Source organism: Amphibalanus amphitrite, unplaced genomic scaffold (genome assembly GCF_019059575.1).
Source record: "Amphibalanus amphitrite isolate SeventyFive unplaced genomic scaffold, NRLGWU_Aamphi_draft 000417F_arrow, whole genome shotgun sequence".
NCBI classification, from domain to species: Eukaryota; Metazoa; Arthropoda; class Thecostraca; order Balanomorpha; family Balanidae; genus Amphibalanus; species Amphibalanus amphitrite.
Genome location: NW_024881911.1, coordinates 127,198 through 151,237, shown reverse-complemented (window position 1 = coordinate 151,237; position 24,040 = coordinate 127,198). Strand labels below are relative to the sequence as shown.

Below are 24,040 nucleotides of genomic sequence, written 5' to 3'. Positions count from 1 at the left end.
CGTCTGCCACCCGGGCCACTGTCCTCTACACTAATTGAACTAAACTATGCATCGTGGTTCAGGTGAATAACTCCGCCATTTTGGGGCACACGCGGTTGGTAGCGAACCCTCGTGGGTTTGGAGCTAAGCTCCTGAGCCATGATGACTAACTAAGGTACCGAATGAATCTGACTCCGCTCAAACTCCGTTCTCCTTCGACTCATCTCATATTATCAAAAGACGCTATCGATTCATTTATTCACATTAATCAAATTGCCGAAATCAAGATAAAAGACTGCCGAGTGATATATTCGTAAACCATGACTCTTTACCCTAACGCTACCCTACGCCACGCGAATTAACCTAACCCTCCTCCCGGATGCTCCTAACCTAGCTAAGGGATGTCCGTGAGCCCGCGACAATCCCTGCGGGGTCGGAACCTACCTCGAGCCAGATGCCAGTAGCGTGAAGAGCGGTCGGGTGCCCAGTGTTGCCACCACTTCGGGTTGCAGGCACTAAGCCCCCGTTTGCTTCCACGCCGCCTTACATACCAGCTCGAGGCGGATACGCCCCCGTCAGCCGGTCCGAGGCTAAACCAATCGGTTGACGGCGGCGCACGGTTCCGGCCTCGCTGGCCTCCTATGCGCCTCCTTAACCCGCACAAAAACAATGCGCAGCACACGCTAGCGCCGGGCCGCCGGCTCACAGCCAGTCTGCACTGTGCCGTCTGTGCCGACCCGGTGGCCGCTGACGCCATGGGCGTCGAAACCGGGGGGGGGGACGGGGGGGACGCGTCCCCCCAGTCGAGGAATCCGGGGGGACGTCCCCCGCAAAAATATCCCCATGAATGATTTAAAAAGTGACCTACGACATTGGTGTATTGTCGTTTTGGGATGAAATTGCGGATACCTACTCGTATACAAGTTGAACCTGTGAATTGCTGACACTGTACCCTTGCTTACAGGGCTGCGGAGTAGATGATTTTGGTAACTCCGACTCCGGCTTAAAAAAAAAACGCTCGGAGTCCCCACTCCATCTCCGACCACGGGATTCCTTCGGCCCGCATCGGAGTGAAAAAAATGTGATGTGATGCTTAGTTTGAACGCTTGATGCTTGAGGGTGAGAGGACCTCGTCCTGGTCTGAGAGAGCCCAGGAGGACGTAATGCTCAGTATGCCCCTACATTGGTCTTACCATGACCCCTACAATCATCACAGCCAACAGAATCTCCAGCTCTTATTCGACCCATCCTCGGGGATGACGTTGACTCTGACTTCAGAGTTGAAGTCTGTTACGATTTTGGTGACTCCAACTCCGTATCCGACCAAAACCGTCGACTACGACCGAAGTCGACTCCGACCCCGCAGTCCTGCAGCTACACTGCACAGAAGTTGGAAAAAAGCTGTACCTATCTGTATCCGGTTTACAGTGGACCACACGATTTTTTTAGAGGCAGGGCTGCTGGACTTGGTGACCAGACCCTAACTGTCCTGGTATCAAACTTATTACGCGGGATGCAAAATTTATGCGCTTTGGGACTGTTTTGCCGAGAGTTTTTGCCAATTTTCGCGGCGCTTCGCGCCGCCAATTCATGCAGAGTTAGAAAAGAGTGTGACTAATAACGCATCCACGCGAGAACATGAGAACATGTGTATTGTGTATGCGTTACAAGTAGTGCATAGGCCTGAAATTGTGCGGTAAACTAACTAACTTTTGGGTTTTTAGTCAGCCAATCCGTCCCCCCCCCAGTCAAAAATCCGTGGCGACGCCCCTGGCTGACGCGACACAATTCCGATACAAATCACAGCTATGCATAAACAATTCCGATACAAATCATAGCGCTACACATTATGAGGAACATGCTGATAAGTGTTTTATGACACATAAGTGTTTTATGTGTCATAACAGCACACAAGTATTTTTAATCATTTTTCAAAAATAGCTGTTCTGCCGTATCTTTCACTGCCAGGTGCCGTCGGTCATCCCCGACGTTACATCACGCCGGGGATTGCCAGATTTTCATACTAGACTTCGACGCCCCCTGTAGCAAACCAATAGGGTTGGCGAATTCGGCTTACTTCTTAAGGCTATGCAGGTCACATGAGGTCAGAATATTCCAGATTTCCCTTAAGATTATATCATATGCTGGCAATGCTGCAATACCTACCTACTTGTGTCATTTTTTCCTCAGCCTAGTAGTTGAGTAATAGGTCAGCTGTAAAGTTGGCAGTGAAATAATCTTTTTGTTTCCTTTGTCCTTGATCATTTGTTTTGTTACATTTTCGGTGTGGCCTGAGACGTTTGTGGTGTGTTTGCTGCTGCTGGGTTGAGTTTATTTTTAAGAGCATTTTCTTCCATTTTAAAGTAAAGTTGACCCAAGGCTATATAAACAAGTTGACCCTAAATATCAGGGTATATAGCTAAATATAGGTCTACATTGTCTGTTTCGGTATTGGGGCATTAGGACATATTAATCTCATTCTTTGTTGAAATGCTTTAAAGGGACCCTCCCACCTTCAAAAAAGTTAATGAATTGGCATGAAAGTGATATCGCTCGGTTCAGAAAGAGCAAAAACAAATATCTACCAAAATTCACCGGAAAATATTCACTGGTTTTCAAGATATTAGACTTTTACTTTTGTTTACTTTTTGGGAGCTCCGCTGTTCCTAGCGACTTCATTTTGGAAGTGCGGCGTTTGTGGCAGATGTTGCGTGCAAATAGCATATATCCACCACTGCTTCTCAAAGATGTTAGTATAAGGTTTTAAAATCGTTAGATCACCGCTGATGTCACAAATTCTAAGGGGGCATCCCAATGCATTAGCCCCTTAGAATCCGAAACTGCAAGTTTGAAATTCCATATCTCCGAATTAAAACATTTTTTGATGTTGTGAGTGCCCAAACCGGTATTTGCAGGCCATGGCCACCACTTTGGCTATCTCAACTCAAAACCAATGTTAAGGTGGGATGGTCACTTTAAGGGCTTGCTGCAGAGTGTAGGATCAGGATCTTCTGCGATATCAATATTGATATGTATTATGGCAGTGAATTTCAATAATACTGCAGACAAGTTAAGATTAAAGGCATAACATTTCAGTATGTGATGCTAAATCTTGTGATCCAGATATATTTCAGGAACCAAGTGAATTTGTTATGGATATGTTTCACATCCTGACCCTATAAACTTTACTGTAGGTATGTAACGTTGATGTGTTATAATGATGATGATCAACAATATCTCATATTTGGAGAAGGGCCTCATTCCCTACCTATTCATATTGGCAGATGTGTTACTACAGGGAAGCACCAGAGCACTGTTTTTTGTTAATCTGTATTAGCATGCTGCTAGTTTCCCTGCAAGTGTTAGTTATTTTCTGGCAGAAGTTAGCCTCTCGTTGCTATGTCTCACAGCATGCACCATGAATTCTGACATGAGAAGCCAAGGAAGCTAAGTAATTTCAGAAGGTGCAGGTTGGCAGTGTGCTGATCAAAAATGATGGCTGATCAGCGCCCACATCCCACCAAAATATATAACAAATGAGTTGCCTTTGGTTGATATTTTGATAGAGTGAACTGATTTTGGAATGGGTAATAATGCCAAATGTGCTGACACCTGTGCAAAAGTTTCAGATCATATTGTTAGGATCTTATCACTATGACTGAGGCACCAATCATCAGAAGGAATCGACCTGGAACCAAACAAGCAGTAAGTTTTTGTGTAGTACAGTTCACTCATCTGATAGATACAAACAACTAGATAACACTTTTTTGTCAGTAGTTGCATCTGTGCCATGAGGAATCTGTTTAAATAGAAAGTTTAATAATTTTTAAGTGCCAATCTTTAAATTGGGTTTAAAGACTTGGTTGAATCACTAGATATGAAGGCTTATAGAATAGAATCATTTTAGTTGCTACTGTTTTCTGACTTTTTGTCATAATAATTTTTTTGTCATAAAATGGTCTGAGAAATCGTCATAAAATTTAGTTTATCATCCTAGAAGAATAATAAAGTGCTGTTTGACATTGGATGCCTGATATTGTCAGCTTGATATGTGCACTCACATGCACAAGGCATGTGAAGTTGATGCTGCAGTGAAGGAGGAAAAAGTAACATGTAATGTAAAACATCATTTTAGTAGCAGTTTTGTAAAGCAGTTGCCAAAGCAGATAATCTGAAACTTTCAACATAATGCTTCTGGAGCTTCAATAGCTAATGTGTTGGAATGCATCTTTTGCTTGCACTAATTTGAATGGGTATCTTTTTTACTGGGAATAGAGCTGACCATTTGTACCATATCCCAGCAGTAGGAAAGTCAAAGTTATACTCTGCTTTGAGGGTCCTTTGATACCTGCTTTCTGAAATCAGGTGTCAAGCGGATCTGAATAGGCTGTTCATTTCCCTGCTCTGGATTTCCACAGGACTTTTACGGCTGGCCGGATGAGTTGTTTGAGGAGATGGACAGCACGCTGGCCGTGCAGCAGTTTATCCAGCAGATGGTGCGCAGAAACCCGGCCGCCGTCGATGCCATTCTGACGGCTCCCGAGCAGCAGGACGAGGGCGTCTGGAAGTACGAACACCTCAGGTCAGTCGGCAGGCACCGACCGGCCGCGCGGGGCCGGGCTGTCGGCCCAATGCCGAGTGCTATGGCTCCGACTTCCCCCATGCGACAAACATTGGTAATGCTACCGTAAAAATCGACGACGGGCTGCGGCTCGTCCTCGGTGTCTGATCCCTTTTTCGATGTTTTTAGCCCGTTTCTCGCACCTACGATTCAGCCGTATGACAGCGTGTTGCGCGCCTCCTCAGGCAGTTTTGTATGGAGCTGAACGGTCTGGCGGTGAAGCTGCAGCTCGGCTGTCAGCCGGACACATGCACCCAGATGACGGCCACCGAGCAGTGGATCTTCCTCTGCGCAGCGCACAAGACACCTAAGGAGTGCTCGGCGATCGACTACACGCGCCACACGCTCGACGGCGCCGCCTGCCTGCTCAACAGCAACAAGTACTTCCCGAGCAGGTGGGTGACCGGGGCGCCCCGGAAACAGCTGCTAACGGGCGTTACAGCCGAGTTACCAGTACGCTGGAGATTACTTCGGGTGACACCGGAAATTGACCGATAACGTGTTCGGTGTTATCGCTTTCAGTACAAAGACGAGCTTTCAGTGCTTGTCTGTGGTTATGGTGTGAGCGTCTGGTATGACCTATCCGATCCCCCGGTCTGTTGCGGCAGGGTAAGCATCCGCGAGTCGTCCGTGTCAAAGCTGGGCTCCGTCTGCCGCCGGGTGTACCGGATCTTCGCGCACGCCTACTTCCACCACCGGCAGCTCTTCGACGAGTTCGAGGTAACGAACCGCCAACTAACTGAACGCAACTCGTCGCAATATTGTCAAACACTGCTGTCAAACGGATTACAAATAGCATTAGCGTGTACCATACATATTTTTATCGCTTCAGAAATAATTGCCCTACATTGTTTTCTTTTTTTTTTTACTTCTCTGAGAAGCATTCCTAACTTTCTAATATACAGAGTGCGTGTAAGGATCACTCGTGCCACTTATGATCAGCAACAAATACATAATACATATGTTATTTGTACAGTAATTACAGTAATTTTACGGGTTCCGACGACAGGAAAACATTATAGTTTGTCATCTGCAATTTGTAAATCACGGTTTGACTGTTGCTAGCGATTTCGATTTTATTGCTTTTGTGTTTAAAACACCTCTCTAAATTTCGAAGATCTATCTAATTAGTACGATTTTATACATTTGAAATGATTTTCCTGCCCAGTACTGCCGGCGACTTTGCATAGTGTTCCTACTCTGGGGTTCCTTGACACAGCAAAAACCGGGTGATACTTACCGAATGCAAAATAGACTCAATATTTATCGGCATATTTCTCGTTCTCCGACCGTCCACAGCAATGACATACGCCAGTCATTTTCTTGAGTTGTCGTCTCCCTCCCCCCGGGACTGATGTTGACGGCATACCCGACGTTACAGAGCGAGACGCACCTGTGCCGCCGCTTCACGACGTTCGTAACCAAGTACGGCCTGATGACCAAGGAGAATCTCAACGTGCCCATCCTGGAGGACCAGGCGCCCGCTGAGGAGTCGGAGGCGTGAGGCGGTGTAATTGGACGGCGGAGGCGCTCCTCGCGCCGCTGGTGACGGGATGTGGGCCGCTGACCTGCTCCCGTGTCGGCTGATCTGGTGCCGGCAGAGGTGTGACCGGCGGTATCGCGACCCTGGCCTCAGTGCAACCGACAGTGTTGCAGACGGGCCGCCCGATCGGACTCGGAAAAGGTGGGCTCTCCCCGGCTCTAGTGACGAGCCAAGTCGATTCCGGCGTATGAATTATATTACCAGCGGCATTGCGATCGTTGAAGAGCGAGATTGAATGATTGTGAGCATCTTGTCGGGGTTTTATGTGGTTTGTACTTGGTTGATATGTGGTATGTCGTCTTAGACTGGGCAAAGTGTGGTCCCAACTCCCAACCTATTCGTGAACTGCCATCTTCTGTTCTAAGCGCGTCGCTAAAAATTACTTCATCGTTTATTGAACACACCTTGTCATTTCGTATCACTTCTGTGCATCTGCGAACATAAGATCCTTTTCACTCGTGGCTTCTATCGCCAATAAATACAAAGACAGTCGCCAGTTTGTGGTATTGTCGGCAGTCGTTTGGCAGCCCCCACCCCGATCGTCCAACCATCCGGGCTGCGGTCGACCGGCGCGCCGCCGCTCGGCCCGGCAGACGGCCCTCTGCTCTGTCCCGTCACCCTCGGGAGCAGCTGTTGTTGGGTTTGCCGATAGATGGCACTGGCACCGGCAGTGTGCACCGGCTGATGGCGATCAGCTGCGCTAGATGGCACTAGGGGTCAGGAGCAGCTGACTGCGATCAGCTGTTGGCCGGAGATAGGAGAATGGTGCGGCACTGAGTTGGTATTGGGGGAATTGCGCGTTACAATGAATACACGAGGAAGCAGGAAGAAAAGTGAGCTGTTGCTTGATACGCGAGAACACAACAAAAGTGGCGACGAGTGATCGAACTGCCTTTGCTTTACTGTGGCACTACTTTCTGCTGGTGTGCCTTGATATTTCTCCTGCTTCTCAAGATCTGTATTTTTCGGTGCGAATATTGATATGGATCTACTGGCTGGCGCCCCACCTGCCTTCTTGCCCACCCCAGGTGAGCCGCGAGTGCCCTGGGTGCAGTGGATAGCTGCTTTTGATAATTACCTTCTTGCAATGGGGGGTGATACCTTTCCCCCAGGGCGCCAGAAAGCCATTTTACTGCACTGCTTAGGCCTTGAGGGCCAACGGATTTACCAGAATTTGCCTGAACTGGTAAAAACAGAGAATGAAACTGAAATGGCTTATACGAAAAGGAAGCTGCAAGAGTTCTTTGTGCCCAAGACAAATATAGTGGCAGAACGTTATCGGTTCCGCAGCAGAGGTCAGTTGAGTTCTGAGAGCACAGCCCAGTGGGTCAGTGTACTACGACAAATGGCTGTGTCCTGTGACTATGGTGACAAAACTGATGAATTTATCCGTGATCAAGTCGTGGAGAAAACAGTATCTGGCAAGCTACGTCAACGCTTGCTGATGGAGAGTGATTTGACTCTTACCAAAACTCTGCAGCTGGCGGAAACAGTCGAAACAGCTGACAGGGAGGCCCAGGCGTTGCAGCACAGGTCTCCTGCAGAAGTTCGGCTTCTCCAGCAACCTGGTGGTCGACGGGGTGGTTCCGGTCCAGGTGCCCGAGCTGGGCCAGTGCATCCAGCTGCTTCAGCGAGACGGCCTGGACCTGGGCTCCATGCCCAGCCGGCACGAGCACCGCCCAGGCAGGCAGCTTCTACAGCAAATCAGCCCGCTAGTGCTACTAGATCTACTCTGCCTGCTACTCAGCCAGGTTTGAGGGAGAGGGAACCCACTTGTTTTTGCTGTGGGCAGTTGGGACACTATGCTAAGTCCCCCGCTTGTCCTGCTAGGGGGCACATCTGTCAGAACTGTGGGAAGCGTAATCATCTGGCAGGTGTCTGTCGAGGTCGTCGAACAGTGGCTGGTGTAAATGCAGTGACACTTATGTCTATATGTGCTACAAAGAGGGGACAGCTGACAATACCAGTGTCTGTTGAGGGCAGGTCAGGTGAAATGGTAGTGGACACAGGGTCTCCAGTGTCTGTGGTACCTAAATTCCTGGTCAAGGATGCCTTGCTGGAGAGGAGTGACACCCCACTAAGGTCATATGGAGGTGCATACTTGCAGGTGCTGGGTACATGCAGTGTAAATGTAACTTGCCGTGACGTCACAAAGATGGTGAAAGTGTATGTGGTGCCACATGGTAGGCCGTTGATGGGACTTGACCTTATGAGAGAGTTTGGTGTCAATATCGTAGATACTGAAGTGTGTGCTGTGTCTGCAAAACAGAGTGGAGTTTCCAGTCAGACAGCCGAGCCGGCTCACAGAGACAGTGTCAGCTCACCGATCAGTGGGTACCAGCATGAGGTCACGATCGACCCGACGATTCCACCTGTACGACAGGGCCTGAGGCGCCTTCCTCTCTCGGTTCGTGATGAGGTTAGTGCTCGTCTCAGAGAACTAGAATCACAAGGGGTGATAGAGCGTATACATGCGAGTTCTTGGGTCTCTCCGATTGTAGTGGGAAAGAAAAGAAATGGGTCTATTCGGATTTGTGTTGACATGCGACAGGTCAACCGTGCTGTCATTACTGATGCGTATCCGATCCCACATATGGATGATGTGCTCTCGCGTCTTCATGGGTCTGCTGTGTACTCAGTATTCGATTTAAAGGATGCGTACCATCAGGTGGAATTACACCCAAGGTCGCGGGATCTGACGGCATTTATCACGCACGAAGGGCTGTTTAGGTACGTGAGGTGTCCATTTGGTCTCGCGTCCAGTGGACCGGCATTCCAGGGGATCATGAACGATATGCTCCGCGGTATAGATGGAGTAGAGGTCTACCTTGATGACGTAGTAGTTCATGCTGCGACTCAAGTAGAGCACGATCGCCGAGTAGCGCAGGTGCTGGAGGTTTTCAGGCGACATAACGTACAAGTGAACCATGCGAAGTGCGTGCAGAGTGCTAGGAGCATTCATTTTTTGGGCTTCATCGTCTCTCAAGGCAGGGTTGAACTGGACCCTGAGCGTCTTGCTCCACTGACTGAGGCACCAGAGCCAGACAGTGCTGCCAAACTGCAGTCATTCCTTGGCGCTGTCGGGTTCTACTCTAAATTCGTACCGCAGTTTTCCACGATGGTCGAACCGCTACGGCGAGCGGTCCAGCGGGAACCATTCGAGTGGTCCACTGATCTGTCTAGACTGGTCAGTGAGGTCAAACAGGCGGTGATTAGGTCCCCATCATTAGCACTTTTTGATCCGAGCTTACCTACTGTAGTCACTACTGATGCAAGTGACGTAGGCCTCGGGGCTTACATTAGTCAGTTCAAGGGTCGTGAGGAGCGTGTGGTCGCTTACGCTTCACGTTCGCTCTCTGCAGCGGAGCGGTCGTACAGCACAGTGGAGAAGGAAGCCTTATGTTGTGTATGGGCGGTAGAGAAATGGCACACGTTTCTCTGGGGACGCCGTTTTCTACTTCGTACAGATAACCAGGCGTTGTGTACGATATTTGGGCCCAAAGGTTCAACACGTGCAGGGAGACGTATCGCGCGCTGGGAAGCGAGGCTTCTGGCGTACAGTTTTGACACTGAGTATGTGCGATCGGCCCAGAACGGCGTGGCGGATGGTCTGTCCCGCCTACCTGTTAGGGACTCTGAGTGGGAGGATGACGATAGTATTGAGATAGCAGCGCTGTACAGTGACAATGGTGCTCCTAACGCCATATCAGAGTCTGAATGGCGACAGTATAGTGCAGATGATAGTACTTTTCAGTTGCTTAGAGGTCATATACAGTCAGGGCGATGGCCTCGCCGATGCTCGGCAGAACCCGAGCTGCAGCCATACTTTTCGGTTAGAATGGAGTTGAGTTGCCAGGGTTCGCTGATCTTTTGTGGTGACAGACTGGTTGTGCCGACGACTTTGCGACGTCGTGTGGTGCAGCTCGCCCACGAGACGCATCAGGGCTTGGTGCGAACTAAACGTAGATTACGTGACAGGTACTGGTGGCCGGGTGCTAGCCGGGAGGTTGATGAGGCGCTGCGGTCTTGCCAGCTTTGTGCGGTTCATTCAAAGTCGGCAGTGCCCTGTAGTCCTCCTCTGCAGGCAATACCTCTACCGCCCGGGCCGTGGCAGCACCTAGAGTGTGATATCATTGGACCCCTGCCCGGTCCAGCTAGTGAGCGTTTTGGTCTGGTTCTAGTCGATGTGTATAGTCGTTGGCCTGAAGTGGCGTTTGTTTCCGAGGTGAAATCTACCCAGGTGATTGAGTTTCTAGAAGCCGTGTTCTCACGGGAAGGAGTACCTTCCAAGCTCCAGACAGATAATGGACCTCAGTTTTGCTCTAAGGAGTTTCAGGACTGGTTGCGTTCTTACAATATTACATATGCACGTAGCTCTACCTACTCACCGCAGACATGTGGGATGGTCGAGAGATTAAATCGCACTATCAAGGAGTCTGTGGCGACGGCACGCCTGATGGGAAAGCCAAGGGCTGCTCATGTCCGATCATTCCTTCAGGTGTACAGGAGCACGCCTCATTCTGCTACTGGTATTTCGCCATTCGAGGCGATGCGTGGGGGCAGACGAATGCGTACGCGTGTAGACTCGAGTGTAGTGCCTGCTGAACATGTGAACGACGCTCGCGTGCGGGATCGTGTGAATGCATATCAAAGCCGGTATGTAAACAGGCACAATGCACGTTGTCGGCGAACTCTGTTACCCACATGGGAAGTCGGAGATTTGGTGCGTGTGAGAGATCCGGTAGCCAAGGCGCGTGTGTATGGTGAGGTCCTTCGTGTGGTGCGGCGCACAGGGCCAGTGAGCTATCAGTTGTCGGACGGTCAGCGGGTGCATGCCCGGCGACTAGTGACTGCGCGGTCCTTACCAGCAAATGAGGATGCAGATGTTCTGTGGCCTGTAGACGTGGGAGGGCCGAGCCGGGCGGAGACGGTGGCGGTGCCTCCAGTTCGTCGGTACCCGGAGCGTAGCAGACGGGAGCCCGATAGGCTGACTTATCACTGAGCGACTGTATGTGTTTGTTCTGCGCTGCGTTCTGTACTGTACCTATGCATTGTATATTTCAGAGGGGGACGATGTTGGGTTTGCCGATAGATGGCACTGGCACCGGCAGTGTGCACCGGCTGATGGCGATCAGCTGCGCTAGATGGCACTAGGGGTCAGGAGCAGCTGACTGCGATCAGCTGTTGGCCGGAGATAGGAGAATGGTGCGGCACTGAGTTGGTATTGGGGGAATTGCGCGTTACAATGAATACACGAGGAAGCAGGAAGAAAAGTGAGCTGTTGCTTGATACGCGAGAACACAACAGCTGTCACTGTCACCGCGCTCCCGGCGGCCCTCTGCGCCGGCGCTTCTTCAGGCTGGTGTCGCCGCCGCCGGCCGCCTCCTGTGTTGTCCGGTTGGGCTTCTTGGTCTGTGTCGTGGTCTCCTCGGCTCCGGCCGCCGACCAGAAGGGCGCCGTCTGGTGCGGCGGCTGGTAGCTGCCAGCGAGACGGTGGTCACTGGTCAGCGCGCAGTGCGCACACCACTGATGCAGCGGTCAACGTCTAGTGCAGCGGCGGTCAGCGCACAGTGCCCACACACTACTGATGCAAAAGGACACAAAATTAATCCTGAAAGTTTGCTGCACCAGCTTCCAGAGTGTGAGAACTTCTTACAATCGTGTTAAAGGAAATCCTGTTAGCTTACGTGTTCAGAAAGTATGAATAATAAAGCAATGATGGGTGATGACATACCTGGGGCTATCTGGGTTAAGTGGAGTTTTGGATAGCAGTATGTGAATTGCTGGAATGTCCTTATTAACCTTCAACGTGTCAAGCGCTTCATTTTCCTTTGGCTTCCAGACTTCTGTAGATCTGTGAAACAAAATGTACGGTTATACGGCGTGTTTGAACGTCGCCGTCCACACTAGATCAAACGGTAATGCTGCAATGATGCTGCTTTGGGAGGCCGACATTTATCGTTTATCCCAAACGATTAACTTTTGTCCATCATCTTCGTATTATTAATGGCAGTAACGTGGCAGTTCGGCATCTTTTTAATGAAAGAGCAGACGCTGGCATGGTGCCAAACAACAGCTGGCAGCAACAGAACAGCAACAGATGGGGGGGGGGGATGAACAGTGAACCTCCACAAGGTTTTCGGCGAATATTTTAGGACAGACAAATAATTTAATGATTGAGATAATTGACATTCAATGGAAATCGTTCTAAGTCCCGATCCCAGTCAGTCCCTCACCAGAAGTCACGATACTAACCTGTGGTAACAGCAGTGTGTCTCCTGGTGTAGCTCGCCGACGGCCTTTTTCAGCAGCTCGGCGCTCTGGATCGCCTTGCAGACGGCCTGGCCGCGGCCGCTCCACAACACGTGGTCGTGCGTCTTCAGCTGGGTCTGCACGTAGCCGACCATGTTGGCCACTCGGCTGGTGGCCTTGACCTTCATCCAGACGAGGTCGTCGGGGAGATGGCGGAACGGCAGCTGGGCGGGCTCCAGCGGCTGCTCCACCACCTCGGCGCGACGGTAGTGCTCCATATCCGCGTGCCAACCTCGGTGTACTGATCTCTGACCTCTGGGAACTGGGAATGTGATAAATTGATGTGTGAGGCTCTGGCTCATATATGGCACATTTTGAATTTCATCTTTAAAGATGTCAAAAACAGTAAAAACATTAGAATAATCTTGATCACCTTTGCATACTGGAATAATAATTGCAGAGCTGATTAGAGAGGCACATAGAACATCATTTGAAACATAAATAGCACCTGGACATTGTATCGTTAATACCATGTACACCGATCACGGATGCGTGTAGTTATAGCAGGTACCTATACTACACTGCTACCTACCTTAGCTGTGAAAAGTAGCACTAAAAAATGTAGCTGGCTGTAGTTGCAGACAATCTGACATCTTAAGAAAATTCACAGAATGAATAGCTATTATTGCTAGTTGCTCCCGGTCCGTGATTAGATACCTACCTATTCAATTTGCCTGTCCTCACGACTCACGAGACCACCCCCTGCAGCTTGTGCCCAATAGTATACTTATATCAAAGAAAAACCTGGGTGGTAATTGACAGGACAGCCAGCCGAGATGGTCCGTTAGAACCAAAAGATATCATCTCGCACCAAAAGCCACGAGAGTCACTCATTTTTTTGGAGTTTCCTGCATAGTGTTTTTGTCAGCCACTACACTTAACATTATATTCCTATAATTTTACCCTTAACCGTTCACAGTACCTTCAATCAGAGATCACCTCTCCAACTCCTCTCATAAATTATTTCAAATCAATAATTAACTGCCTCTCAAGCACCCAACGCGCGCGCGCTGCTGTGGGCGTCTCGTACGATCACGATACGTCTCAATGGTCTCATGCATAGCTACAATAATAGCGCGCCTGCTTCATTCAAAACCACAACATCTAAAACACAGCAATAGGAATATCTGACGTCGGATTAGACAAAAAAGCAATGAAACAAGCAATGAAAAATATAATTTTTTGGCTAAAATGTAGCTGAGCTAAGACTGGCTGATGAATGGCACCCTAGGATAGATTTTGGGTAAAACTCTTTTTATTTACTTGCATATATCATATGGGGCTCCTGTTTGAAGAGGAACTTTTTGGTTACTTGATTTGCTGCATCACGGTGACTGCTGCATCGCACCGTTTCTTATAGGCTAGGTACCCATCTTGGCTGCATCATCGATGGCCAATTGTTCTTCATCGTGCGAAGTTGAATTGCATTGAAGTGCTTTATTTTTGGCCCTAGTGTACCCTGGTGCTAACACGCGAGACGGTTAAAGGAAATAGTTCACTTTCCTGAAATTAGTATTTTGCTATGGATTTATGTTTTTTATGCTCAAAATGATCAGAAAATAAAACCAAACGTTTTTGTAAAAAAAAAGATTATTTTCTATATTTTAGTATAAGAAGAACTATATTCTATATAAAATAATGTTTGACGCGGAAGCTTATTACGCGTTGACCAATCATATTGCGTAGGACAAACCCATCGGCTGTAAGCAGCATTCTGATTGGCTGACGATGACGTGACTGCATTCCTCAGCAAGGCACGCATTCCTCTGCAAGGCACTCTTTTCGAAACAAAAAATGGAATATCTTCGTCTAGGGTGATCGTTGGGCCGTAAAAGCTTCTGATTTGTGCTAGTCTCAGCGCAAGCAACAAAACTGCTATTCCAGTTACAAACCCCATGTTAAAAGTGAACTATTTCCTTTAAGAATCAACGAATAGAAGGTGCTCTCCATGCTGCCGCTATAGTATTCCTATTCCAATTTCAATTTACCTATAGAAGGCAGCCTACTTTTCTTATTATAAAATGGGATATACCCCCATTGAATGTACAATTTTTTTGTTAGGTATCTGATAAGAAGGTGAGGGGACCTATTTCACTTCAAGTTAAATTTTCACAACTCACTGGCATGTCAGTTCCTCTGGCACGAACCTTGCTAAATACTTCCTTAAATGACATCAACACTGCTGGAGTAGCTTCAGAAACCTCTTGTTAGTGTTCAAGCCAAAACTTGACCCCTTATCTGTGACACTGCATTCACTGGAGCCCTAAATCAAAATGTGAAGATCCCTGATTTTGGCCTTTACCTGATGCTGACAAGCAAGGCATAAACCCTGACAAGTCAGGTGACATTAAATTTGAAATTTCAGAGCTGCTTCTGATGTTTCTTGGCGACACCCTTCCACGCTGATTCAGGTGTCACCCTACAGTGCTTAGTTTTGGAAATAATGTGGTAAAATGTCAATGGCATGCGGCTGAATGCTTAGTTAAGGGTCGGTTTATCATAGAACTTGTTGAACATTTTAAATGGTCTTCTGTTGGCCTCAACCTTTTGTGTGATGTGGATTCTGTTTTAGGGCATTGCTCTATTTCCAACTCTGCTTCTCTTTTACAGGATATTTAATGCACTATTTGTTTAACGGCTTCTACAGGCTTGCACCTGTACGCACACTGCAAATTAAAACTTACATTAGAAGGATGAGTACCATTCGAGAAATTGAAATACCAGTGCCTTGGGGCCACATTGCAGGTGAGATATCGTTGCATACCTGTTAGTAACAGGTTCAATATGTGACTCACTTTGCTTACACTGAGTGATTATTGTTAAGCTCTAAATGCAAAAGTCACAGGATTGGTTTGATTTGATCGATTTATGGCTGGCATGTTTTATCTGGCTCCACCTCGGCCGGCAGGTCGGGAGAGCGGTCCTGCCGACGGCCGGCCGCTGCTGATGCTGCACGGCTGGCTCGACAACTGTGGCACCTATGAGGCCATCCAGACGCACCTGCCGCCCACTTACCGCTGCGTCAACATCGACCTGCCCGGTGAGCGCCCGTCGCGCGGTCGGCACTGTCGGCAGAACGGTCACAGCCGACAACCGCGGCCTATCACCGCACTGTACCCAACGATGCGTTATTTAGATTCCCACCTTATGCTAACAGCTTTCTAGGAAGCTCTTGTGTGTATACCTATCTTTTGTTGATGTTTTTTGTGCGTTTTCGTTTTTAGTCTATGTCTTTCGTGACTGACGTATACACTATTAAAGGGACCCTCCCACCATAAAATTAGATTTAAGTTGAGATAGCCAAAATGGGGTCCCTGGCTCACAATTACCGGTTTCGGCACTCACAACATCGAGAAATGCCTTAAATCGGAAATATTGAATTTCAAAATTGCAGCATTTTGATTCAGAGGGGCTAATGCATAGGAATACCCCTCTGAATGTGTGACGTCATCACAGATATCTAACGATTTTTAAATGTTTGACTAAAACGTTTTGTAGCACGCGGTGGTATATGCTGCGTTGCGCGCAACAAATGCCGCACTTTCAAATGAAGTCGCTAGGAACAGCGGAGATCCCAAAAAGTAAACAAAAGTAAAAGTCTAATATCTTGAAAACCGGTGAATATTTTTCGATGAAATTTGGTAGATATTCGTTTTTGCTCTTTCTGAACCGAGCGACATCACTTTCATGCCAATTCATTAACTTTTTTGAAGGTGGGAGGGTCCCTTTAAGTACATAAAAAGGGATGCCGTTTGTTGGACGATGCCGATCATTCCTCGACTAGTCTGTGTTGTGTAAAGATGCCCTAGCAGTGACCGCTCTCTGCTGTTTTGGTGACCGCTCTGTGCGTTATGTCCCACCTGTGACCTCTCCGCGCTCCGACAGGTCACGGTCGGTCCAGTCACCTGCCTCCCGGACCGATGATCGGCAGCGCCATCGCACTGGGCACCTACGTGGTCCGCATGGTACGCGACCACTACGGCTGGAGCCGGTTCTCCATCATGGGTCACAGCATGGGCAGTGGTGTGGGCGTGCTGTATGCCGCCTGCTTCCCAGAGGACGTGGCCTCACTCACCATCCTCGACCTGGTGAAGTTCATAACGCGGCCGGTGGAGCAGCACCCGGCCAACGCGCGCGAGGCCGTCCTCTCCTACCTGGAGGTACAGAGGAAAATGACCACCAACGAGAGGCCGCAGTACACGTACGAGGCGCTACAGCAGCGGCTGATCAGCGTGCTGGGCGGGGACGTGGACGCGACGGCCGCCGACGCGCTGCTGGCCAGGGGCGCGCGCCGCAACCCCGACACGGGCCTCTACGAGTCCACCTACGACCTGCGGCTGCGCACGCGCACCTTCCAGTCGATGGACTTTGTGGGTTGGCGCGAGTTCGCCAGCCGTCTGCGCTGTCGGCTGCTGCTGGTGCTGGCCGAACAGGGCGGCACGTGGATCTCGGCGGAGGAGGAGGCCGAGGCGATCCAGACGTACCGGCAGGCGGTGCCCGAGCTGCGCCTGGAGCGGCTGCCCGGCGGACACCACGTGCACCTGACACACCCGGAGCGCGTGCTGCCCATCATCAACGAGTTCCTGACGGCCGAGCCGGACACGGCGGCGGTGACGACGGCGGCAGCGACCGGCCGCAGCGGGCTCTGACGAGTGGGCAGCTGACATGGGCCGGTCGCTCTGGCGGCCCGATAGGCACCAATAGAAGTTCGTCGTGACTCGCTCGTTGTGCGTGACACGCTCGAGCCTCTTTATATGAAGATGACTCTAGATGGTTATACTTATCGCACGCTGCTCGATTGTGTAATGCTGCGCCATCAGGGACTAGATTTAAGGACCGCACACCGCACGGCCTTTTATCAAGTAATGGACGAACATAGCTTGTAATGGTTACGAACTTCCCTCGTGATCGGATGGCGATAGTGTGCTCCGAATCGCACCGCCGCGCTGTACCGCTTGAATTGATGTTAATTTCAGACCACACCATACGTTAGTGAGTTGTCACTATTGTAAATCGTATGTTCATGATGACACAACATTTTTACGTACAGTCGTCACCGCGATCGACTGTTGGTCAGTCACATTAGGCGTAGGTTTCGGTGGATGCGCGGGCACGACTGTTTTTCGACGGACGCTGTTCGTTTCGTTCGGTCTGTTTTATTATCGTTCTGTGTTCACCCACGGACCACTGTTCTGTGATGGTGTATGACGCGCTAGATTTGCGTCTTGTGAAGATGTCAGGTTAGATGGGCGCATTTTACGTGTGCCATTTGAGACGGGTCACCCGGCATCTCCGTGTTACGTGTCTCCCAGTTCAGACATGGCTATCAGTTATAGTATGCATGGAGTCCCTGTGCATTCCTGGGTCATTTTCAGGGAGCTTAGAGTCGAACAGATTGCGATGTGAAAATCAGGAGTTTCGAGTATTTTGGACTTGCGGCCTTGGCAAGCCCCTCACGCCGCTAAACGGCCCGTTTAAAAGTACTTTTTCCTTCCCAGTGTTTTATTATATACTTTCGTGACAAAGTCCATCAGCATCAGCCAAGCAGCATGTGTTCTGATTAATTATCCTTTTACCTCGGTACATGTTTTCCATGTCGTTATGTCTCACAAAAGTCGAAGCACAATGGAATATTTATCAATGTGGTTCTGTGCCAACCGTATGTGTAGCTGTGGTCCAATATATCACGTGAAGTGTCACGGCCAGCATGATGCCTTGCTTATTTCATTGTCCCACGAGTATCTGCTCAGAGGTTTTCCAGTGGCACTCTGTGCCAAACTGAGTGCCCACCTGGTATATCCAGTTTAGATGCCCATTGATTCCCGAATGAAGTCACGACCGCTGGCGTAATAACGACAAATCGTGCAAAATGTGAACTGTGATCGTCAATTGCATCAATTTTACCGAGGTAACTGCAGTGGGGGCGTGGGCCATAATCCTGCCTGCGAATAACTCAAGCCCAGCAGTTAGTGGCCCGCGAGTCAGTGTTCCAAAAACCCACGGCCCCAGCCCAGTCGAGAGTGAGACCATCCTCTCCCAAACGATGGGTTATCTCTGCTGCACCCAGACCGTCCTTCACCACCCCGCCGCCCCAGTAGAGCACTCGAAATCCGACCGCCTTCATAATGCGCATAGTCTATTTGCGTCCAATCTCACATTGCCGCACGTACAGAAAACAGAATGGCTATATCAAACATCCACCGGATCATGAAATGAACAGTATACAGTATACACAACATACAAACACAACGTGGCGTGCAGTTCGATGGCTGTTGGTGGCGGGCGGTGCGCGGTCCGGCACCGCCAGTAAGTACAGAGCGGCCGGCCGCCCGGCGACGCCGTCGCGCCAGCGGCCGACGTTAAAGCTGTCGTCACCAGAGTCGGGGCGGCGCGGCGCGGCGCCGCCTCTACAGGAAACAGGCACAGTTAAGTACGCTGGAGACTAGACCGAGGATGGGCGGCGGGCAGCGGTCCGGCGGCGGCGGCGGCGGCGGCGGCGGCGCGCCGGGCTCGCCCAGTCACAGGTAGCGGTACTGCTTGAGGCAGTTGTTGCCGAGGTCGACTACCAGCACGGAGCCGTCGTCGGAGCAGGCGAGACCGGCCGGCCGCCGCAGCCGGCTGCCGTCCGAGTCGATCCAGAACTGCAGCTTACCCGTGTCCAGGGAGAACACCTGATGGGCAGGCCAGGGATGTTAGTGAGAGACGAGACGGGCGGAAGGCCACCGGGGGACGGGAGGGGAGCGGGCACTAGCAGACGGACGGACGGGGGTCGCCACTAGAGGGCGTACAGACGAAGAGCCGGTACACAAGGGGCGTGGGCGATGAACATATTTGTCAGTTTGGTCAGGGTTCCAAACACGCCAGTTTTCATGAGATGTTTGTTGAGCAAATCCATTCCGTTATAGTAATTCCGCTCTCCGCTGACACAGCAGACTGGCTGGTGCGAGCTGCCGAGTTCATGTGATTGTGCATGCTCGTGTGGCTTACCTGTACGTAATGCCGAGACTTCTCGGTCCTTGTGGCCAGTACGTTGCCGAGGAGGTCACAGGTCACGCCGCCGTAATACCCGCGAACTGCAACACAGCATATTGCACATTTATAAACAATACCATTACCGTACATCAGTCATCAGCATATCACCTATAGTTGTTTTGCCCATTAGCTGCTCCATACCTATCTTCACTGATTACTTAGGTCACTAGGTGGATGATGCTTTCAGCGCTATCACTGATTTTTACATTGGAAATTAGAAATGTAAAAATGCACACCACACAAAGTCCAATAATGCTCAGCAGCCAGAAGATTGGTTCTAAACTGCTCTCGCGGCGCGGTCGTCGTCCACTCACCGCTCGGCTCGGCGATCATCTCCCGCAGCAGCTGGCCCTGCTCAGAGAACACCTGGATCCGAGAGTCGGCCGCCACCAGACAGCCGTCGGGCGCCACGCACACGGCCGACAGCAGCCGGAACTGGCCGGGCCGCTGGCCGCGCTCGCCGACAGTTCGCAGCAGCTGGCCGTCCCTGCTGAACACCAGCACCTGATCCAGCCCGTTGTCGGCCACCAGCAGTTCTCCGGCCCGGGACACGGCCACGTCGATGGGCGCCTGCAGCGCGTCGTGGCTGAACTGGCTGACCAGCCGGCCGTCGGGCATTACCTCGGTCAGCTGCCGGGAGCGCCAGTTGACCAGCACCAGCGAGCCCGTCTCGGTGACGGCGATACCGGTGGCACCGCGCTCCTCCAGACCCGAGCCGAGGATGTGCTGCGTCACGCGCAGCTCCCGGTCCAGCACCTTGACGCGCGAGTTGCCCGTGTCAGTGACGTACACGGAGCCGTCGGAGGCGACGGCCACTCCCACCGGCTGGCAGAGCTGGTCGTCGCCGTCGCCGCGGGCGCCCACACAGCGCACCGGGTCGTTGTGCTGCGACACGTCGAACTGGAGCGGCGCGCGCGCCACCGGCCGGCCGAACAGGCGCACGTCGAGCGCGTGCGGCCCGGCGCGCCGCGGCCGGAACGTCAGCTGGTACGTGCCGTCCTGCAGGTCCGTGATGCGCACGGCTGACTCCTGGCCGTCCGGATCGGTGAGCCGCGCCGTGAACGGGTCGCCGCCGGCCGTCTGCCGCTCGCCGTGGTAGTCGAGCGCTGTGAGACGGACCGTGGCCCGCAGGTGGGCGGCCGCGTGCACCTCTCCCAGCTGACACAGGCCCGGGAACGTGCGCGAGGTGCGCACCCGGCCGAACGCGGCCAGAGCCGCCGCCAGGTCACCGGGACTCGAGTTGTGCTGGTACTCGTAGCGTACAAAGCCATTCTCTCGGGGCTCGCTCAGGCGACTCACAGAGTCGAGCTTCTGATTGAGCTCACTGATCTGACGTGTGATGTTCCGGACTTGAACCTGAGACAAGAGAAAAATATATCAGTGGAGTGGAGAAATCACAGGTCAATGGACGCTCCACGAGCGATGTAATGCACGTAATAGTCAGGACTGAATGTCCTAGCAGGATAGGTCGCTTACGGGACGATAAAATAGCTGCGAACAACGACGCATCGTCCGCAATGTGACATTTAACGACCACTAGCCTTGTCAACCGACTAACTGGCTCGGTACTAGCCTTCTACTGACCTGGTACTGCTGCCCGTCGCAAGCTGGCTCTGATCCGTAAACTCAGCGCCGCCAAGTAACCCTGTAACTGGTACTAACCTGGTACTGCAGCCCGTCGCATTGGCTCTGACCTGATATTGCGGCCCACTGGCCCAGCACTGACCTGGTACTGACCCGTGGGACAGGTACTGGTACTGACCTGGTACTGCAGCCCGTCGCACTGGCTCTGCGCCTGGTGTTTTAGCCCACTGACCCAACACTGACCTGGTACTGACCCGTGGGACAGGTACTGGTACTGACCTGGTACTGCAGCCCGTCGCACTGGCTCTGCACCTTGCTGCGCTCCGAGTCGATCAGCCGCAACTGGTCCTCCAGCACAGTCTTCTTCTCGTCACGGGTCTCCTTCACCTGAAGACAAAGAACAGCGTCACTAAGGACCACGTCTCAGTAGAAGACTGAACACGCGGGCTGAAAAGGCAAGCAGCTGTGACAGAAACGGAAGCCACTCTGGGCCCCAATGAAACTGATGAGTTCCATGACGAAACCAGGTCCTATAAGTCAATCTGCCCGACAACATAAATATGGAAGGTAAAGAATATGAAGTTTGAGTCCATTTTGGTCCTACGGTAGCAGCAGGATATAACAGTTGATTAGAGAGAAAACAATAATCGAGGAATCGATATAGTTTTTATCACAAATTGCGCCTTAAACCATCCATTCGACACCGGCGCCCGTCTCAGCTCACTTGGTTTGGCTCACCGCTCTGCTTACGCTCAGTGTGGCTGAGTGGTCCACTCGGTTCACCTAATTGAGCAGCTGCACCCGCTGCGACTCACCTGACTAAGTAGCTGCTGGACTCTCCACGGAACTCACCTGACTCAGCAGCTGCTGGACCCTCCACTCGACTCACCTGACTGAGCAGCTGTGCCCGCCGCCGCTCGAGGCTGTCGATCACCTCCTGGAACGAGGTGCTGATCTGCTCGAACGTGGCGTCCACGCCGTGCTCCAGCTCGTGGATCTCGGCCTGCACCGCCGTCTTGGCACGGTCCAGCTGAAATAGGCAGACCGTTAGCATTACGGACGCACGAACGACACACAACATGACTTTAAGACAGGACTGCAACTTACCCGACATAGGTCAGACAGGTGGGGAGTGCCAAATGAGCGTTAAACAACATACCTCTTAACCCGCGTCGGGCCGGTGCTCCGCGACTTCCGCGCCTGGCCAGGGGGGGGGGGGGGCGATACCTCAACAAATACCTCTTAACCTCAGGGGCACACAGAGGGGTCACAACTCACAGGTGCATTTTTCCGATTCAGTGTGTCATGTTTACCTATAAACCGATGTTTGTGAGGGTTTTTAACATCATTCGTCCAAACTAGGCGCATTTCAATTTTCTCCCATTGACTTATAACGGAGAGGTCGCAAAACTGACCTGACCTTATGTCACCGATATCAAAACTCCAGAGATATACATTTTGTACATACTGTTACTCTTATCAATCGCTGGAAGTTTCGAGGCGATCGTTTTGTCGGTGTAGCTATGACGAGGATTCAAACTTTTTCTGAGGTGAGGTCACTTGACCTTACCTGCTGACCTGACATTGAAAGCCCTGGGTCTGAAATTTTCACAACATGTGTGGAAAAGATGCATGAGCAGGTGTGCTAAAAACCGCAGGGGGGTGTTCAAACACCCCTCCCCCCGGCCCGGCGCGGGTTAAATCGTGACCGTCAGATGAACCTTTTGGAGCTGTAACACCAGATCAAGCTGTCTAGAGACAGGATACACAGGTGTGTCGCAGCAAACATGCTTCAGCTGTTCTAAGCCATGGTAGTATGGTCTGATAGGAAAAGAGCATGTCATGGGTGAAAACGAAATGAGCGTATTATCCGGACATTCCTGAGTGGTAATACAAGAAAGTTAACACTACAGTTGCTCCAATAAGCTCTCACAAAGCTGAGTCGATCTGTCTCTCCGAGCTGACTGACCTTTGAGATGCACTCGTTTGCCTTGTAGAGGAGTATTTCCGACATCCGTTTGATGGCTATGGAGAATGGTACGATGGTGTGTTCGCAGGAGTCACTGAGGCCGCCGTGGCCCGTTTCCGTGCACAGCGCACAGAACACCGTGTCGCAGGTCTCACAGAACAGCAGGTCCTGTAATCACCACAGAACGAGTCATAGAACAGGTCCTGTGGTCACAGAACACGGTGTCAGTCTCACAGAACAGCAGGTTCTGAGTGGTCACAGCAGAACAATTAGTTAGATATAAAACAGGCAGGTCCTGTGCCTCTGTAGTCACGGCAAAACAGTGTCACAGGTCTCAAAGAATAGCAGGGTCCTTTGGTCAAAGCAAAGCATCATGTCACTGCAGGACTCAGCTACAGAACAAGAGGACGTCCCGCAGTCATAGCAAAACAGATCTCACAGAACAAGGATGTCCTGCGCCACGTATCCCACAGACAGAGCAGGCCCTTTGTCCTGTGCCGTTATATTCATAGAACAACAAGCATATCCTGTGCATTTGCGAAAAAAATGTTGCACAAGTCCCAAAGAACAAGAGTAACTATAGCGGGCCTTGGTCATAGCATTTCCCGAAGAACACCAGCCGCTAAACAACTGATCCCTCCCCCCCCACGCCACAGGACGGAATCGGTCACGATGCCACAACCCGTACATATACCACACGGTCACCCAGAGTACGTGACCTCAGCCCAGCGGCCACCCTCCTCCCTGTTTGTTTATTGGGGCTTTAGGGCGTGCCGATTGCTGTGATCGCTACCACTGACCTCTGTCTGGTGAGTGGAGCACTTGGGGACCACCTCGCGTCGCTGGCGGGACATCAGATCGAGCAGCTGGTTGACGACGAAGCTGGGAGGCAGCGCCGCCACCCCGCCGGTCGGGAGGGTGATCAGCGCCCGGCAGATCGGGCAGCGTAGGGTTCCTGTTGGCGGGGGGCTCAGGTCAGACAGAGTGCTCTGCAGAGGCG

The 24,040-nt window shown here is 51.2% G+C and overlaps 5 protein-coding genes across 22 annotated transcripts in view; 3 read left to right on the top strand and 2 right to left on the bottom strand.

Moving 5' to 3' along the window:
- Positions 1-1,408: 1,408 nt before the first annotated feature.
- Positions 1,409-6,635, top strand: LOC122390981 (MOB kinase activator-like 4). Of its 9 annotated transcripts, XM_043384473.1 has the most exons (7): positions 2,278-2,303; positions 3,264-3,443; positions 3,603-3,684; positions 4,398-4,561; positions 4,786-4,995; positions 5,209-5,320; positions 5,982-6,635. In XM_043384473.1, exons 3-7 carry the CDS (start codon positions 3,634-3,636, stop codon positions 6,102-6,104), a joined length of 660 nt encoding a protein of 219 aa, XP_043240408.1. In that variant the 5' UTR covers positions 2,278-2,303; positions 3,264-3,443; positions 3,603-3,633; the 3' UTR covers positions 6,105-6,635. The 9 variants fall into 9 exon arrangements, with proteins under 9 accessions (XP_043240412.1, XP_043240406.1, XP_043240404.1 ...); XM_043384477.1 differs by lacking the exons at positions 2,278-2,303; positions 3,264-3,443 and adding an exon at positions 1,409-1,430; XM_043384471.1 differs by lacking the exon at positions 3,264-3,443 and having other exon boundaries at positions 2,252-2,284.
- Positions 6,517-15,162, bottom strand: LOC122390980 (ribonuclease P protein subunit p25-like protein). Of its 5 annotated transcripts, none has more exons than XM_043384467.1 (5): positions 15,140-15,162; positions 12,399-12,717; positions 11,878-11,997; positions 11,455-11,622; positions 6,517-6,777 (listed from the first exon to the last, which is right to left on the bottom strand). In XM_043384467.1, the coding sequence occupies exons 2-4, from the start codon at positions 12,671-12,673 to the stop codon at positions 11,460-11,462; spliced, it is 558 nt and encodes a 185-aa protein (XP_043240402.1). In that variant the 5' UTR covers positions 12,674-12,717; positions 15,140-15,162; the 3' UTR covers positions 6,517-6,777; positions 11,455-11,459. The 5 variants fall into 5 exon arrangements, with proteins under 5 accessions (XP_043240402.1, XP_043240398.1, XP_043240399.1 ...); XM_043384463.1 differs by lacking the exon at positions 15,140-15,162 and adding an exon at positions 13,378-13,511; XM_043384464.1 differs by lacking the exon at positions 15,140-15,162 and adding an exon at positions 12,988-13,471.
- On the top strand, positions 6,785-11,416 carry LOC122390975 (uncharacterized protein K02A2.6-like). The gene is made up of 2 exons (XM_043384449.1): positions 6,785-7,894; positions 8,413-11,416. Exons 1-2 carry the CDS (start codon positions 7,799-7,801, stop codon positions 11,143-11,145), a joined length of 2,829 nt encoding a protein of 942 aa, XP_043240384.1. The 5' UTR covers positions 6,785-7,798; the 3' UTR covers positions 11,146-11,416.
- LOC122390977 (probable serine hydrolase) lies at positions 13,775-18,167 on the top strand. 5 transcript variants are annotated; one of them, XM_043384453.1, is made up of 5 exons: positions 13,831-13,936; positions 14,374-14,394; positions 15,066-15,200; positions 15,364-15,495; positions 16,341-18,167. In XM_043384453.1, the coding sequence occupies exons 3-5, from the start codon at positions 15,074-15,076 to the stop codon at positions 17,102-17,104; spliced, it is 1,023 nt and encodes a 340-aa protein (XP_043240388.1). In that variant the 5' UTR covers positions 13,831-13,936; positions 14,374-14,394; positions 15,066-15,073; the 3' UTR covers positions 17,105-18,167. The 5 variants fall into 5 exon arrangements, with proteins under 5 accessions (XP_043240392.1, XP_043240389.1, XP_043240388.1 ...); XM_043384457.1 differs by lacking the exons at positions 13,831-13,936; positions 14,374-14,394 and adding an exon at positions 13,775-13,820; XM_043384454.1 differs by lacking the exon at positions 14,374-14,394 and having other exon boundaries at positions 13,830-13,864; positions 16,341-18,158.
- Positions 18,168-18,574: 407 nt separating this feature from the next.
- LOC122390976 (tripartite motif-containing protein 2-like) overlaps positions 18,575-24,040 on the bottom strand; it is a 22,250-nt gene continuing 16,784 nt past the window's right edge. For both annotated transcript variants that reach the window (XM_043384450.1, XM_043384452.1), the window contains exons 4-10: positions 23,841-23,995; positions 23,041-23,208; positions 21,961-22,101; positions 21,351-21,458; positions 19,802-20,843; positions 19,443-19,528; positions 18,575-19,126 (exon numbers count right to left, since the gene is read on the bottom strand). In XM_043384450.1, coding sequence (XP_043240385.1) covers positions 18,974-19,126; positions 19,443-19,528; positions 19,802-20,843; positions 21,351-21,458; positions 21,961-22,101; positions 23,041-23,208; positions 23,841-23,995 — 1,853 coding nt within the window. In that variant the 3' untranslated portion in view covers positions 18,575-18,973. The remainder of the gene's footprint in view (positions 19,127-19,442; positions 19,529-19,801; positions 20,844-21,350; positions 21,459-21,960; positions 22,102-23,040; positions 23,209-23,840; positions 23,996-24,040) is intronic.

Excerpts from the sequence above, each read along its gene's own strand:
- LOC122390981 (XM_043384477.1), top strand. The coding sequence starts at position 3,634 with ATGACTGAGGCACCAATCATCAGAAGGAATCGACCTGGAACCAAACAA. Across the intron at positions 3,685-4,397 it reads GACCTGGAACCAAACAAGCA|GACTTTTACGGCTGGCCGGA; the intron begins GTAAGTTTTTGT and ends GGATTTCCACAG. Across the intron at positions 5,321-5,981 it reads AGCTCTTCGACGAGTTCGAG|AGCGAGACGCACCTGTGCCG; the intron begins GTAACGAACCGC and ends CCGACGTTACAG.
- LOC122390977 (XM_043384457.1), top strand. The coding sequence starts at position 15,074 with ATGCACTATTTGTTTAACGGCTTCTACAGGCTTGCACCTGTACGCACA. Across the intron at positions 15,201-15,363 it reads GCCTTGGGGCCACATTGCAG|GTCGGGAGAGCGGTCCTGCC; the intron begins GTGAGATATCGT and ends CTCGGCCGGCAG. Across the intron at positions 15,496-16,340 it reads CGTCAACATCGACCTGCCCG|GTCACGGTCGGTCCAGTCAC; the intron begins GTGAGCGCCCGT and ends GCGCTCCGACAG.
- LOC122390980 (XM_043384467.1), bottom strand. The coding sequence starts at position 12,673 with ATGGAGCACTACCGTCGCGCCGAGGTGGTGGAGCAGCCGCTGGAGCCC. Across the intron at positions 11,998-12,398 it reads ACACACTGCTGTTACCACAG|ATCTACAGAAGTCTGGAAGC; the intron begins GTTAGTATCGTG and ends TTTGTTTCACAG. Across the intron at positions 11,623-11,877 it reads CTTAACCCAGATAGCCCCAG|CTACCAGCCGCCGCACCAGA; the intron begins GTATGTCATCAC and ends TCTCGCTGGCAG.
- LOC122390975 (XM_043384449.1), top strand. The coding sequence starts at position 7,799 with ATGCCCAGCCGGCACGAGCACCGCCCAGGCAGGCAGCTTCTACAGCAA. Across the intron at positions 7,895-8,412 it reads TCTGCCTGCTACTCAGCCAG|AGTGGAGTTTCCAGTCAGAC; the intron begins GTTTGAGGGAGA and ends TCTGCAAAACAG.